This window comes from Caretta caretta, chromosome 6, assembly GCF_965140235.1.
Source record: "Caretta caretta isolate rCarCar2 chromosome 6, rCarCar1.hap1, whole genome shotgun sequence".
Taxonomy (NCBI): Eukaryota; Metazoa; Chordata; order Testudines; family Cheloniidae; genus Caretta; species Caretta caretta.
In genome coordinates this window covers 48,432,211-48,448,604 of record NC_134211.1, presented here as the reverse complement: position 1 = coordinate 48,448,604, position 16,394 = coordinate 48,432,211, and the positions used below count along the sequence as shown (strand labels likewise).

Sequence of the window (16,394 nt, the reverse complement as noted above, 5' to 3'; positions counted from 1 at the left end):
CTGACATGATGAATAGATTAGAAAGTAATTACTGGAGAAGAAGAATAGACACAAAGAGCACTTTTGAAGTACTTGTTGTTCAAAATATCACTGAAATTCTGGTGACTAAGTACTGTCTGCTTATCGCTATGTGAAACAGTGCTCTATGGGTTCATTATCTCTAAAGGTCTTCTTTCCGTTTCTATATAGATATTCTCCCTTCACATTTTGAAGGTTTGAAGAAGAGGATTGTTTTTCGAGTCACACTAAGTAAACATTAAATGCATGCAGGCTTAAAACTAAAGCATGCATGTTACGCAGCAGCAATAAATAAGTGCTCGGCTTGCACGACTTTTGATGCTCAAGCATTGCCTTGTTAAAATGCCAAAAAAAAAAAAGCCACCCTTTTTCTTTGCATTTTTTGAAAAGTAAAACTCTTCCTTTGACCTTGCAATATTTAGATTTTCAGTCTTTGGACAAATTATATTTATTTTAGTGAATACTTTTATGTTACAGATAAAGTGGATGAAATTGTACCAGTTTCCAAGCCATCAAGAATTACAGACAATGTAACTGTGGACTCAAGAGTGGCAACGATTAAACCGCGGCCTTCCAGTAGATGCTTTCCTTCAGCTACAGATATAAATGTACGTGGTGGTTCCTAAATTCTTGCTTTCACTTATGAAGCTGTGGTTCTAGTTAGTACTGCTTTAGTAAGTCCAGTCTTTTTATGCACACTAGTTGCCATGCTGTTATGTATACACCAGCAATGGGGGGTTTATAAATGTAGTTAATCATTATGATTATTCTTTATCACCATTCTAAGCTTCGTCATTGACAATAAACCTAATCCTTGTTTCATTACTGGGTTTATTTACTCCCAACAACATTGATTGTTTTGGTTTTGACTAGATAAAGTTGAGTAATTTATAAGGGGAGGAGATAGCAGTAATGCTATAAAAAGCACGAACGACTGAAATGCTATATCCTGGAAAGCTAGTTAGTGCGTGTAATTACTAGCTCAAGAAAAGACACCCACACTAGCGCTGATTGAGTTAATGCCTTAAAAATAGAGTGCTAGGTGCCCCGAGTACATACCAATCGGAGATGGTAGGCACACACTTGGGGCAGCTAGCGCTTCTGGGTGCTTGTTCCTTTGTGGCCACGCTCAATTTTTAGAGCACTAGCTTGATCAGAGCTAGCTTGGGTGTTTCTCCTTCATCTGGGAATTACGCTCCCAGTTCCAAATGTAGACACCCTCAAATCTGAGTTTGCTTCCACTGGTTGTAAAGTCTTATGAGGAAAAAATATTTTTTCCCTACTGTCTAGCTGCATTTATTTCCCAGTGAAGTAGCACCAATCCTTATTCATACGCTTCGCTCTTGTCAGCTGCAGAGGAAGGAATCCCAGAGTGTTCAGAATTGTATCAGCAGTATTGTAGAAAATAAGTAGGTTTGTGACGTCTACAAGTAGGAAGGATGGGGCACTGGACTGGGACTTAAGAGACCATGGTTCAGTTCCTGATTCAGCCGAAGACTTCTTATGTGACCTTAGGCAAGTCACAAGGAAGTATGGGCTGGATGAATGCACTATAAGGTGGGTAGAAAGCTGGCTAGATTGTCGGGCTCAACGGGTAGTGATCAATGGCTCCATGTCTAGTTGGCAGCCGGTATCAAGTGGAGTGCCCCAAGGGTCGGTCCTGGGGCCGGTTTTGTTCAATATCTTCATAAATGATCTGGAGGATGGTGTGGATTGCACTCTCAGCAAATTTGCGGATGATACTAAACTGGGAGGAGTGGTAGATACGCTGGAGGGGAGGGATAGGATACAGAAGGACCTAGACAAATTGGAGGATTGGGCCAAAAGAAATCTGATGAGGTTCAATAAGGATAAGTGCAGGGTCCTGCACTTAGGACGGAAGAACCCAATGCACAGCTACAGACTAGGGACCGAATGGCTAGGCAGCAGTTCTGCGGAAAAGGACCTAGGGGTGACAGTGGACGAGAAGCTGGATATGAGTCAGCAGTGTGCCCTTGTTGCCAAGAAGGCCAATGGCATTTTGGGATGTATAAGTAGGGGCATAGCGAGCAGATCGAGGGACGTGATCGTTCCCCTCTATTCGACATTGGTGAGGCCTCATCTGGAGTACTGTGTCCAGTTTTGGGCCCCTCACTACAAGAAGGATGTGGATAAATTGGAGAGAGTCCAGTGAAGGGCAACAAAAATGATTAGGGGTCTGGAACACATGACTTATGAAGAGAGGCTGAGGGAGCTGGGATTGTTTAGCCTGCAGAAGAGAAGAATGAGGGGGGATTTGATAGCTGCTTTCAACTACCTGAAAGGGGGTTCCAAAGAGGATGGCTCTAGACAGTTCTCAATGGTAGCAGATGACAGAACGAGAAGTAATGGTCTCAAGTTGCAGTGGGGGAGGTTTAGATTGGATATTAGGAAAAACTTTTTCACTAAGAGGGTGCTGAAACACTGGAATGCGTTACCTAGGGAGGTGGTAGAATCTCCTTCCTTAGAGGTTTTTAAGGTCAGGCTTGACAAAGCCCTGGCTGGGATGATTTAACTGGGAATTGGTCCTGCTTCGAGCAGGGGGTTGGACTAGATGACCTTCAGGGGTCCCTTCCAACCCTGATATTCTTTGATTCTATGATTCTATGATAAGCCTAGATTCTCAAGGAGAATTAGGTGCTGAAATATCTTTGTGGATCTGAGCCCTAGTATCTCTCTACTTAAGTTCCCCATCTGTAAAATAGGGATAATAGTACTTCCCTACCTCAAAAGCGTATTGTGAGGATAAAAATCACAAATCCATTATGAGGCACTTGGAGGACAACCTGTACATTGTTAGACAGATCGGGGGGATACAGATTTAGGATAAGCAGCAATGTCTTTTAGTGAGTTGCAGACAATCATTTTTTGGGAAGGTGTTCAGCTGCCATGCTAACATAGCCCCCCTCCTGATCCCAAAAATAATAGAGCCCCTTATCCTTCCTCCTCAAGGGTTTGGTGAACCACAAATGATTACCGGAGTCAGGTTACAGTAGCTAAAGAGGAAGCAGTACTGGAGTTGTTCTCGGCAGCACAGAGGGAGATGCCATTTTGTGTGTCTTAACTAGGGGGGTTGATCTGGAGAACCCAGCTCCACAAAGAAGAGACTGAGCCCTAAGACTCCACTGCACCTTGGAGGGCTGACTGCCAGCTGAGTCCACTAGGCCTTCCCTGCACTTGGAGACAGCTGGGGCTTGAGGCCATCCTCAATTTACCCCTATCTTTTCAAGGAATAACATGTTGTATATCCTTATAGTCTGTCTGGTCCTAGATTCCCTGTAACTATACATTGTAATGCCAAATGTCTGTTAGTTTTGCACTGGGCTGGAGCCCAGGTGAAGGCACCAAGTGCAAAGAACCCAGGCCCATTGAGAGAGGAGGGAAGAATTAAGGGGCTTTACCCCTTGAGGATCAGGGGTGCCCTAGAAGCGGGCTAAACACTAATGAGAAAGGGGAAGACTACTGATTATTCCATGTTCTGAGATGTGCCCACAATCTATTTTACAAGGAGTAATTTCTTCTGTTGATCTGCATGTATTCCACGCTGACTGGAAAATAAGATGGCTTTCTGTCTCTCCTTCAACTGTTTGATAACAGCCACCTGATGTATCTCTATTTTTTAATTGTCCCAGCTCCCTCCCCATTTTAATTGTCAATTTATTGCATAATTATATTTTAAAAATCTTAACCTCTCTTTCTTGCCCCTTCCTGCTCTGTCCTACTCACCCAACTCATCCTGCTCCTGCCCCCTCCCACCGGAGTCCCATGGCTCCTCCCCTCCTTGCTCCTGTAACACCACTTCCCCTATTCCTCCCCCTCTGCATTCCAGTCAAGCAGCTTCTTCCTTCTCATCACTTGCCTGCCTGCAAGCAGGGGGAGCATTAAGACTGCAGGATAGTTTTCCTGCTCCCATTTTCCATATTCGGCACCACAATGGGCCCCAGGCAGCAGTAAGGAGCAATTTCAGGGAAAGTCCTTCTCAGCCCCTGGCCTGGAGAATGGCAGTGCACACGAAATATGGAAGACTGTTCAGTAACTGCCAAGCTCTAACAAGTCTCTACTGAGCATCTGCAAACTACAGTGTTTGGAGAACTTGGCCAAATTTGTGTGGAGTTTCAGAGAGACGGCAAAAGGTGCATCACTGACACCAGGGTGTCCCCCTGCCAAATTTCAAGTCCCTTCTGCAAACATGGAGGACCTGGAGCTTCCTAATTATATAGTTGAACATTTTTTTAACATGGGCAAAACTATGTGTTTTCCCCTATCCTTGTTCTTGAAAATAACTGAACCGTAGTAGCTGAAACTTCCTTTTAAAAAAAAATAAAATAAAATTTCAGAATGAGTCAGACAGCTAGCATAGGAAAGTTCATCCCAGAAAAGTTGGTTAAAGTTGGCAGTTATAAACAGGTAGCCTTAACTGTTGGCAGCACTCCCCGCTCTGGCTATAATGAATACCCTACAAGCATCTAGGCCCAGAATAAGCCTAGGTAGGAAACTGCTGTCACTAATTCTGTCTACTTGATCTCGAATATTTCTGATTCAATGGTGAGACCACTTGAAGAAGACACACATCTTTCCATAAAAACACTATTTCTGAAATGCTGAGATCCTGTTCTGTTCTGTTCCTGATGATCATGCTAAACCATGGTATTCAACTATAATTTCCTCGTCAAAACTCTTCAACTTCATAAAATCAAAATATAAGTTTAGGACCAAATTCTGAGTCTCACAAATAATTTCATTTGAAATCAGTGGGGCTACTCGTCCGCGTAGTATAAGCAGATTTAGAACTCTGAGTATTTAACACACTACACCTAGAAAATTTAAGGTCTCTCTTCTATGTCAAAATATTGGAACCCAGATGTAGGTGCAGGGTGACTTGAACAACGGTGCAGTTTGTGGCAATGTTTTTAGGAGGGAGATAAACAGAAATGTGATTGCTTGTTATACCTTCAAATTTACCCTTAAAATGTGGTAGAAGAATAGATAATTTTATTTGACCACTGACTATTTAAGATGAACAACAAAGTAGTATGTGGAACAGGAGATGAATTATTTTTCTTATGGTGTCTCTCTCTAACATTGCCCTTTTGTACATAACGTTTTTGTTTTGTTTCATAGTCCATGTACGATAGACAGGGTATTGCTGTGATGCCACCTACTGTACCTGGGACTCCTCAAGGTCTTTTTCTAGGTATACCTCGGGGTACAATGAGAAGACAAAAATCTATAGGTAAAATTTTTCTCATGTAAATTCTACACATGCATTCATTTGGCACCTTTTATTAACTTCTGTTCTTGCTTAAAACATTTTGACTCCATTTTTCTTCAACTTAATTGACTCATTAGTTCTGATTCAAAGCTCAAAAACCAAATCAGTTTGCCTGAAAACTAGTACAACTTCCATGTTTTGCTTTGATCACTTTAGGCAAGTGTTGTGGGGTTGTAATAGCTATGGAAAATTGCCTTTAACAAGGAAGGCCAGAATTTTGAAAGTGCAAAGAAAAAGAATCGAGGAAGATCTATCGTCATAAATCAACTATAGCTAAGAGTCATCCAGATTTTTTATTGACATGAAAATACCATCATGTGCTATGCAAGGTGTGATATGCATCCTACTGGTCAAATGTATAAAATAAGCTCACTTTTTAAATTCAAAATTATCCTTTTTCTTTATTGGGGGGAGGGGGGAAAACTTAGTTTTTGGTGCATTTGCTGTTAAAATTGATCTACTTTACTCAAGGTATTTCTGAACTAATTATAAGCATTGTGCTTGTGTAAAGCTGTTCAGCAAAATACACACAATATTTCCAGATATTGTCTTATGGCATAGCCACCTTTTATACAAAATGCCTTCCTCTTTGAGTAAAATCATAAATTACTTTTATTACATAGAGCTTTGGTTCTGAACCTCTGGGCTGCCTGCAGCCCAATCAGCACACAGCTGTGGCCCATGTGACACCGTCAGGGCCATTAAGGTAGTGTATATACTGTGTGGATGTGGCCCATATAACAGAGAGAGCTGCATATGTGGCCCACAATAGTAAATAGGTTGAGAGCCTCTGTATCAGCGGTTAACATTCTCTAAAACATCTAAGGGACTTAAGAGGTTCCTAAGTGCCTAAAACACTTTTGAAAAGGGGACTTAGGCTCCTACATCACTTAATTGCATTTGAAATATGTTATCCAAAATTAAAATGTCACTTTTTATGTAATATTGATGGTTCTCTATATTCCTTTTACTAAAACAATACAGGCAAAATTCCCAGAAATGCTTTAATATTGTACTTGCTGTGTAAGCATAGCATTACTTTGTGTGTTTCTGGATTGCTAGAGTCAGAAACACAGTTTCTCTGTATAAGAATGCCTTGCCTTCTTGACACATTTCAGAGAAAATTCCCTTCTATGCAATTAGCTCACACTCATACAGAATCTTTAATGTTGCTTTGAGTAGTTTTTGTCTTTTTTTCATACTTTCACTTTCTTTTGAAGAGTAATATATTGGCTCCGAAGGTACATCAAACAAAAGCATTTGCCTACAATCAGTAATCAGTTCAGCTTTAAGAAAAGGAGTACTTTTGGCACCTTAGAAACTCTAAGGTGCCAAAAGTACTCCTTTTCTTTTTGCGGATACAGACTAACACAGCTGCTACTCTGAAACGGTTTTGTTGCTGTTTCACTCCTCTTTAATACTACCATATGGCTTTATGGAAATTCAACAATTAGAGAACTTTTAATGAGCAGGAATCAACAAGCCAGCCATGGTTTATTATTTCAGATCTGCTCCATGCCATGCAAAATTGCTGTAGCATCTTTGGGTATGTCTATACAGCCCACAGAAGCAAGCCTACCTACTCAGGTCAACAAACTTGGGCTAGCAGGGTTCACCCTAGTACTCTAAAAATAGCTGTGTAAACAGTGCTTTGAAGTTGTTGCTCTAACTCTGAAGCTTACAGAGGGGGGAAGGGTGGGCTTCAGAGCCTGCGCTCCACCCCAAGCCACAATTTCAAAATGCTGTCTACACAGCTATTTTTAGTGCAGTAGCATGAGCCCTGCTAGCCCAAATCTGTTGACCTGGGCTGGGAGGCTCGCTCCTGCGGGCTGTGTAGACATTCCCTTAGGGTCATATCTTTAGTGGAAAAATATAACACTGTATTTAATTATACTGCAGATTTTTAAAGTTTTCCCTTTATTCATTTTCTTAGGAATAACAGAGGAAGAACGTCAATTTTTGGCTCCTCCTATGTTGAAATTTACCAGAAGTCTGTCCATGCCAGACACTTCTGAAGATATCCCCCCTCCACCACAGTCTCTACCCCCTTCACCACCACCTCCTTCTCCCTCCCTTTATAACTCTCCCAAATCTCCAACATCAAGAAGCTATGGAACAATAAAACCTGCATTTAATCAGAATTCAGGTTCAAAGGTTTCTTCAGGTAGATCTGAACATATGGGAACAATAATGAGGGACAAAGGGATGTATTACAGAAGAGAACTGGACCGTTATTCTCTAGATTCTGAGGACTTGTATAGTAGGAATGCTGCGTTGCAGGCAAACTTCAGAAACAAGAGGGGTCAGATGCCAGAAAACCCATATTCTGAAGTTGGGAAAATAGCAAGCAAAGCAGTTTACGTGCCAGCCAAACCAGCAAGGCGGAAGGGAATGCTAGTGAAACAGTCTAATGTTGAGGATAGTCCAGAAAAGACCTGTTCTATTCCAATTCCAACAATTATTGTGAAAGAACCATCTACCAGCAGTAGTGGGAAAAGTAGCCAAGGAAGCAGTATGGAGATTGACCCTCAGTCTTCAGAGCAGCCTGGACAGCTCAGACCTGATGATAATTTAAACGTCAGTAGTCCATTTGCAGCGGCCATTGCTGGAGCAGTGAGGGACAGGGAAAAGAGATTAGAAGCTAGGCGTAATTCTCCAGCTTTCCTTTCTACAGATTTGGGAGATGAGGATGTTGGCCTGTTGCCCCCAATACCACGTATGAGGCAATCTAAATTTACTGATGAGGACACGTTTAGTAATGAAGATAGTTTCAGGCAAGTTATGTCACCTTCTCCGGTTCCTGCACCTAGAGAATCTGAAAATCTTTTTAATAGCAGTGAACCTAGCAATGAAAGTGATGAAAGGACATTAAACTCTTCATCCATAAAAAAAGTTACTGAAAATGATATGGTTGCAACTCAGACCGTTAATGTGTCCAGTTCGGATAATTATGTTCATCCACTCACAGGAAAGCTATTAGATCCAAACTCACCTCTAGCACTCGCGCTGTCTGCAAGAGATAGAGCCATGAAAGAACAAACGCAACAAACTCCAGGCAAAGGAGAAACTGGTAAAGCAGACCTTAATAAACCACTTTATATTGATACAAAGCTGAGATCTAATATTGAAACAACATTTCCTGTGACTGCTGCTGTTACCAGGCAAAATACACGTGGCCCACTGAGAAGGCAGGAGACTGAAAACAAATATGAAACAGATATGGGGAAAGAGAAGAAGCCTGAAGAAAAGAAAAACATGCTGATAAATATTATGGATACTTCACAGCAGAAGTCAGCTGGTTTACTAATGGTTCATACTGTGGATGCAGCAAAGTCTGATGACACCCTTGAAGATAAGAGAGTTGAAATGGAAATGAATCCAGACAATTTTCCATCGGAGATGCCAGAAGATAGTGAAGAAGCAGAAAGTGGGTTGAATGTATCTGCTACACCTGAGCCACCTGCATCTCCCTGCAAAACTATTGTAGCAGCTAGCTCTGTTGATGACCCTGTCATTTTGCCATTTCGCATCCCTCCACCCCCTTTAGCATCTATTGATATTGATGAAGAATTTATTTTTACTGAGCCGTTACCTCCTCCCTTAGAATTTGCTAACAGTTTTGATATCCCCGATGACCGTTTAGCTCCAGGTTCTGCTCTAACGGACTTACTTAAGCAAAGAAAAAATGGAACACCTACATCTGCTTCATTTAACCCCAACCAATCCACGAATTCTTTAGACAGTAAAAAACAAGTGGGTCTTTCAAACTGTTTGCCTGCCTCATTTCTGCCACCCCCTGAAAGTTTTGATCATGTCACTGACTCTGGGATTGAGGAGGTAGACAGTCGATCTAGTAGTGACCATCACTTAGAGACAACCAGCACTATCTCAACAGTGTCCAGCATCTCTACCTTATCCTCTGAAGGTGGTGAGAACTTGGATACCTGTACAGTCTATGCAGATGGGCAAACGTTTCTGGTGGACAAACCCCCAGTACCTCCTAAGCCAAAAATGAAGCCCATAATCAACAAAAGCAATGCACTTTACAAAGATGCTCTAATTGAAGAAACTGTAGATAGCTTTGTTATCCCTCCACCTGCTCCACCCCCACCTCCTATCAGTGCACAGCCCAGTACAGCTAAAGTTTTACAGCAAAGGACCTCCAAGCTATGGGGTGATGTAACTGAGGTAAAAAGCCCAATTCTCTCAGGCCCAAAGGCTAATGTTATTAGTGAATTGAACTCAATACTACAACAAATGAACAGAGAGAAATCCTCAAAGCCAGGGGAAGGGTTGGAGTCGCCTTCTGGAACAAAAACTGCAAGTCCCAGTACAAGGTAAATGAAACTAAAAGAATTAAAACAAGATCTATACTTCTTTCAAGATGTAATTACTCAGTTTCTTAAACAAGGGTATGCTTTTGAGAATTTACATAAGCAGGCTCCACCATAGGAATTTTGATAACATTAAAAGATCACCCTAAGGTATAAATACACTATATAATTGACAATTTTCACCCTTCTTATTCTGCTAATTTCCAGTATAAAATAATGAGCACTTATGAAAGTAATGTACATTTTCATTGGAAAAATGAGCCCACTTTCTGAGGCTTCTAAAAAAACTCACCACATTGGCCAATAAGGCTACCCCTAGCTACAAGCTACAGTTAGCTCTATTGTAATTCCCTTTGCTAGAATATCACCCCTTTAACACACAAATTTTAGGTTTCTGTGGAAGTTCCTTTTGAGGAAGGTTCAGTAAACAGCAAAAGCAAGAAGCAGAAACCAGCGGGAAGTTTATAATTAGTTGTTTCCATTTTAAGTTCTGTTTTTGTGGACACTAGCTTGAAGGGCTTGTGTACATGGAGCAGCAATATGCACTAATGTGTTGCACGTTAATTGGTTCATAGATTCTTCAGATGCACATTAAAAGTTCCCTAATGTCCTTTAATGTAGTGCTGCTCAAAACAGTACTACGTTAAGGTGCAGTAGGGAATTTTTAGTCCACACCAGAAGGGTCTACATAGTTGAATTAATGTGCAACACATTAACACTGTTTAAAAATCACACCCAGTAGTGTTTGCATTGCCCCACTGTGTAAACAAGCACCAGGACTACCCAATCTGCATTCCTACATGAGTTCTCTCAATTGCTATCCCTTTGAGAGACAGAGTATCCATTATTTTGATGTGAATTATTTAGGTTTATGTTTAAGAACTGGTGTGGTTTTTCTTTTACAATAATATTTATACAACAGAGTTCTTGCAGTTTTACTCAACAATTATAATTATATTGAAATTTTATTCCATTCCATAACTGATTGAGGTTGATAAAATATCAGTTTTCACTTAAGTCTTTTTTCACACACTCAACATAACATTATTTGATTTAGTTAGATAACTCAGTTAATCAGCAACATTAAATTTAATCCTTATAGTATGACAAGACATGATCCACAAAGCAATTTCTTGAAGCTTTTTATTGAAATCACATTGTTACCACTAAATTGTTGATTTAAATAACCCCTGTATGCAATATCCTTGTAAATCACCTGGTATATTTACTGTTTTCAGGTTTTTTTATATTTCAATTGCACGTATTTGTTTACTGAACAATCTGTGAAAGAAAATTTCAGGGAGCTAGAAAAGTTTCTAGATCAGCACTCCTTTTGCAGCCTAGCTCATGCATTTTTTATGGAATTGATTTCCAAAGAATACCTACAAAAGTCCTAGGAAGAGATCCCACAGGATATCTTATATCCTTGCACTTTTAAATGTATATTGTATTACACTGAACACAAAAATTGTCATTAAAAATGAGCTGGAAGAACAGGGGTACAATAACCCTTGATGACAGGCATGTGCAGAGGCCTGCAGGTAAATGGAAAAGTGTTTATATTTTGCTAAAGTAACTATAGGTAGGCCACACATCTGAAAAGTGGATATATTCCTCTAAATCCTAGATTTGGGTTAAAAAATTGTTTATCTTTAACTCCAGTTTTCTGAATGTTACCACTGTCCTACAAGAGATTTGAATAATAGGGTTTGACCTGTATATTTTAAGAAAATATGGTATCCTCTTTGTGGTATGGAGAGGTTTGGCATTATGCAGAGTTTAGGAGTGACTGCTGACCTGCAATCCCATCTTTGTCTGCAGTGGTGTTAATTGCTTGATATGATCTGCCATGTGGAAATCTATTTTTGTTTGGAGCATATGTGCAAAAATGTAATGCCACTATATATTAAAGTTACTATCCAAATCGTTCCCCCCCAAGAATTACTGTGCTGAGTAGGCAGTAGCCCCAAAAGAAGAAACACAACATGGCTCCCACTCTTTGGGTACATCAGGGAGATGTTTGGCATTATAGAAAGAGTGGCCTTTTTTAATACCAAATGATCTCTCAGTATTATCTCAAGCCTTAGAGGATAGTAGTTAAAGTTTGTTCTTTCCCACTGGATATAAGCTGTTGAACTGGTGGCCATAAAGGAAGGTATGAAGGATCATACAGCATTCCTAGACTGAAGATATGAGTAAAAAATTCCAGGGGAATGGAATGCCTTTCAGTTGTGCTTGACATAAACAGAGAACATAAGGTGGGTTGTCTAATGCACTTGAGAGGCCTTAATACAAAAAAGACCATTTCAATGAAATTTGTACAAATTGACCAACATATCTTGGTTGCTTAAGGTAGATGGTCTTTTGCCAAAGGTGGAGCAGAAACTGAACTGAGGATGCCTTCGGTAATCCCGTAAAACAGAACGTTGCCGAATCATAGATGACAAGACCAGACTGTATAGTCTTTCTGTTACCTTCATGACTGCAGGGTCATTTTTAAATGTGTGCAGTTCTTGCTTTTCTGTGTCTAAAGTCACATTAAACAGCTAGAATACCTGGCTTTATATGCCTAATCTTATTTAATTCTGTCATATTTAGGAGTTCTTTTCCAGGTTACAGTGGAACTGAACGTTCCTGTTTATTTCCAAATATTGTGTGTGGCAAATAACTAGCACATGCTTTGCCATTCCTTCCTATTCTGAAATAATCAGAACTCTTAATTTCACTGAATTCTTTAATGAGTCAAAATTAAGCGCTGCATTTACTGGGGGGAGAAATTGACAGCAAGCTAATTATTCTGTGGAAAAATAATCCCAATCATATATTTGGGACAGAGAATGCAGGGAAGGAGTAATGCTGGAAGACCTAGGTTGTATAGCAGACAGCAAATCAGACGTGTTGACAATGTGACATAACGGTTTAAAAAAAAAAAAAAAAGGCCTATAAAGTGTTGGTCTGCATATAAAGATGCATCACCTCACCAAACAGGGATTTCACTCTTTCTATAATTCTAGTAGAATGCCTCTTGAATATTTGGGGAGGGAAAAGGTTTTTTTGTTTAATTCAGTATCAGAAAGGTGTAGACACACATGAGGTATTTAAAGATAGGCAGAAAAAAGGGAGTTGAGGAGCTGGATGATTGATGTATGAGAAAAGACTTAAAAGAGCTAAATAATTATTTATTGGCTAAGCAGAGATTGAGGAAATGGGGGCAAGAGATGGTCTACAACTATTTAAAGGATGTAAAAATCAATGGTGAAAGGAATTCTTTAGTGTGTTTACAAGGGGGAGGTAGGAGAGTATATAACTGAAGTAATAAGATTGAGATGAAAGTGAAATATCAGGAAAGCTTTCTGCTGCTTAATATGCACAGGGCTCTGCATTTCAGGCCTGATCTGCTCCCAGTGAGGTCTGAGAGCCTTGCCAATGACTGCAGTGGGATTGGACCCTTTAGGTCTTTTTTCTGCTTAACTTCCTCTGTGCTCTGTCTAGGGGCAAGAATGGATGACAAATTCCTGGATGGGGTGGAGAGGAGGAAGAGGAGAGGGCATGAGATGCTAATGGCAAACTCATGGGAGTGGACAGAGTGCCTAGCTCTTCATCCTGGCATTAACTTGAAATTGGCCCTAGCATGTGTGTTAATGTCTAGAACTGTCCACTTTAAATTTGTAGTTCTTCTCCAGAAACTGCCTGTGTAAAAGCATCACTGCCTTACTCAGCAGATCTGTTTCACCCTGTGTATTCGGTCAAACATGCTGACTTCAGTGACTGCTTTTAGTCCTATCCCAACTATGACTGAATAAGTTCAAGATTGTTTTTTCTATTTGTGCATGATAAACAGAACTATTTGCTAAGTTCCAACATACTTTGGACTATCCTCCTGCCAAATTTTCAAGCCCTCAAGGCATTAGAATTCTTTTTAATATACAAAAGCATTGGGCAAGCTAAATATAGGGGTTGCTGCCTTTCTCTCTGCAAAGTAGTATTAGAAAGAGAACTAAGAAACTTACCTCAGAAATGCAGAAATCGTATTGAATTAAAGGAGCAGCTCAATTAACTCTGCCAAAGGAAACTGATACACATTTTAGTAGGCCTATCCAAAGAGAAGCAGTGGTACACATACAAGCATTGTTCACAGGTTAGCTTGGGTTATGTTCACAACACTTGGCACCAGATGCCTGATGAAATTAGAACATACATTGTTCATGTGAAATGTACAAAACTACAGCCTATGTAGCATTCCTAAACGTTACTAAAATGATCTCTGCACAGCGAACAACAGATGCTTTAACTGTAAGGCTTACTTCCAATTATCTGATGCTTTGTAGCTGTCATAACTGTAGCTCAGTCATGGTGATTGTATCATTTCATGGTGCTGATTAAAATTTTAAGGTATCATAGATGCATTAAATTATAGATAATTTGTGAGCATTAGTCAAAGAGAATAATGAAATATGACCTCTGTGTGTTTTCTGGTAAATGAGGACTACAGAGATTTTATTGTACAGTAATGAGCAGAATTTCACCCTCAATTATTAAGCAAGTAGAAGGAGCCAAGACCTTTCTTTCTTCATACCTTGCTATGTTAATAATTCTTGTGTGTTGTTGTGATGGCCCTCGGACACTGAACGTATGTTAATATTGAAAATAATTTAGCTAGAAAGTCTACTTGTGTCTCAACTGAATTACCTAATTTGTGCACAAAGGCAGGAAGAAAGAGATAAGAAATCCAAAGGATGCACTTGCTTAAATTACACTGCAAAAAGAAGAAATGATAACTAACTAGAGAAGGGATTTGATCTGTGTTTGAATCTGGCCTGTAGCCCCACCCCTAGATCCTGCCAACCATCTAGTTCAGGCAATTTTGGAGACCAATCCTAATTGCAAAATGTTATATAGAGTCTGTCTAATATATCTTCCTACATTACCTAAGTTCTTACACCCCAAGTCTGGATATCTGATTCTCACTGCCTCCCTTTTCATCATCCCCCTCTCCACCCTGCTCTCCCCAAAAAGGTTAGGCTTTGTTATTCATGGGGATTCTATTTGAGCCCAATATAAAAAAAGAGGTTTTAATAATAGCTGGATATTTTCAGCCTCAGGGATTTTGATTTAGGTTCATCTATTAAAAAAAACTTAGCAGTTATTTGGAAAATAAATCTTCATTGTAGCAGCAAAGGAGTTATATTTTTCCCATAATGTTGGGAGCTAATGTTAGCAGTTCTATAAATTCATTTTAAAACATACAGGCTTCTATATGGATCTGATAAAGCAAAATAGTAGAATAAATCAGGGGTTTTTAACCACTTTAACAGATTACTGTGTACTCTGTGAACCAAGTAGTTGCTTAGCAACATAATCCAACCTGGAGGATCCAGTGAATAATGTCAGTGTGATTAACACTAAATAAACCAAGTGGTTCCGAAACGGAAGAAAAAAGCAGTAGAACAGCCCAAGTTGAAAAGGGCATCATTCACCATGAGTTTCCTTAATTGCTCCAGTCTGATTCAACATGCTAATAAGTAATAAATAGTAATGATAGTTATTGTAGTTTACTATCACCACTGTTACCAAATCACAGTGCTTTAGACAGAAATGGTTATTTATTCAGGATGTAATTCTTATATGGTTCTGTTTCATTAAATGTTTTGATGTTTTTTATGTTAGCAGTGGGCCTTATTCTGTGTGGTGGTGCTAAGTGCCTTCAACTTGCATTGAAAACAATGGGAGTCAAAAGTATTTAGGCAGCTTGCAGGACTGAGCCCTGAAGGGAGTAAAAAACAGTAGTGTGTTGGTATGATTTTTTGTAAATGAACTTGCTATTATAAATGTTTTCTTACCTGTCTCAATTTTTTATAATATTTACCTAGAGAAGTGACATAATTATATCACAGCCAGGTAAGGCAGAGTTAAATTCAGTAGCGAGTTATGCATAGTAAATATCAGTGCATTTGGTTATAAGGTGACTGTATTTTTAACTCAACACCATCATCTTCTTGTGACTATTCTAAACATACAAACCACCAGTGATTTTTTTTCGGTTACTGTTGTGTCCATTAGTTTCAGTTCATCTCATTAATTGTCTGTCAGCCAGTTTCACAGGATCTCTTGCTTTTGTATGTTGTTTTGCATGTTTTAGTCATTCCATTTTGTCATTTTTATTTGCTCCCATGACTGCTAACAGAAGAGTGTCATGCTGAAGTGCTGTGAAGTAAGTGACAACAAAAAGCATAGAGTATTCTATGTTGTTCCTTCTCTTTTTCTTTAATTTTCACTCATTTGGTATCACATTTTTAGTGTTAACTTTGTTCCTAACTGCAGTTGGGATTAGTTTATCCTAATCCAGAAATGGTAGCCATTCTAAAACCATTGATTTACAGAACTGTATCTGATTTCAAACTGAGATTAAAGCCACCTTTTTCATGGAGAAAGATTTCAGCAAAGATTCTTAAATTGGTTCCTAAATCCATATTTAGGTGCCTAAATAAGTGGCCTGATTTTCAAATATGTGGTGTGCTCAGAGCTTTGCTGTTGTGTTTGTGGGGGTTTTATGTGTTGTTTACATACTATTATTCTATTGGATAAAGCTCTCTTTTTTCCCCCTTCACTAGTGGGTGACTTCTTTATGTTTGCAAAATGAGTTAACTACCAATGTTTCTGCAATATTTTAATTCACAAAATTTGTCAGATCATACAGAGTTTCTCCAAAGCAATCATTCACCTGGGACAGCGCAGGACAGTTCAACAGCAAA

At 39.5% G+C, this 16,394-nt stretch overlaps 1 protein-coding gene across 9 annotated transcripts in view; it reads left to right on the top strand.

Moving 5' to 3' along the window:
* SHANK2 (SH3 and multiple ankyrin repeat domains 2) overlaps nt 1-16,394 on the top strand; it is a 539,125-nt gene that overhangs the window by 513,825 nt on the left and 8,906 nt on the right. For 5 of the 9 annotated variants that reach the window (XM_075129488.1, XM_075129487.1, XM_048855923.2 and 2 more), the window contains 3 exons: nt 496-626; nt 5,158-5,269; nt 7,242-9,645. In XM_075129488.1, the coding sequence (XP_074985589.1) occupies nt 496-626; nt 5,158-5,269; nt 7,242-9,645 (2,647 nt within the window). Of the gene's footprint in view, nt 1-189; nt 250-495; nt 627-5,157; nt 5,270-7,241; nt 9,646-16,394 lie in introns of all 9 variants that reach the window. The other 4 variants (XM_075129486.1, XM_075129490.1, XM_075129489.1 and 1 more) reach the window with 1 other exon arrangement.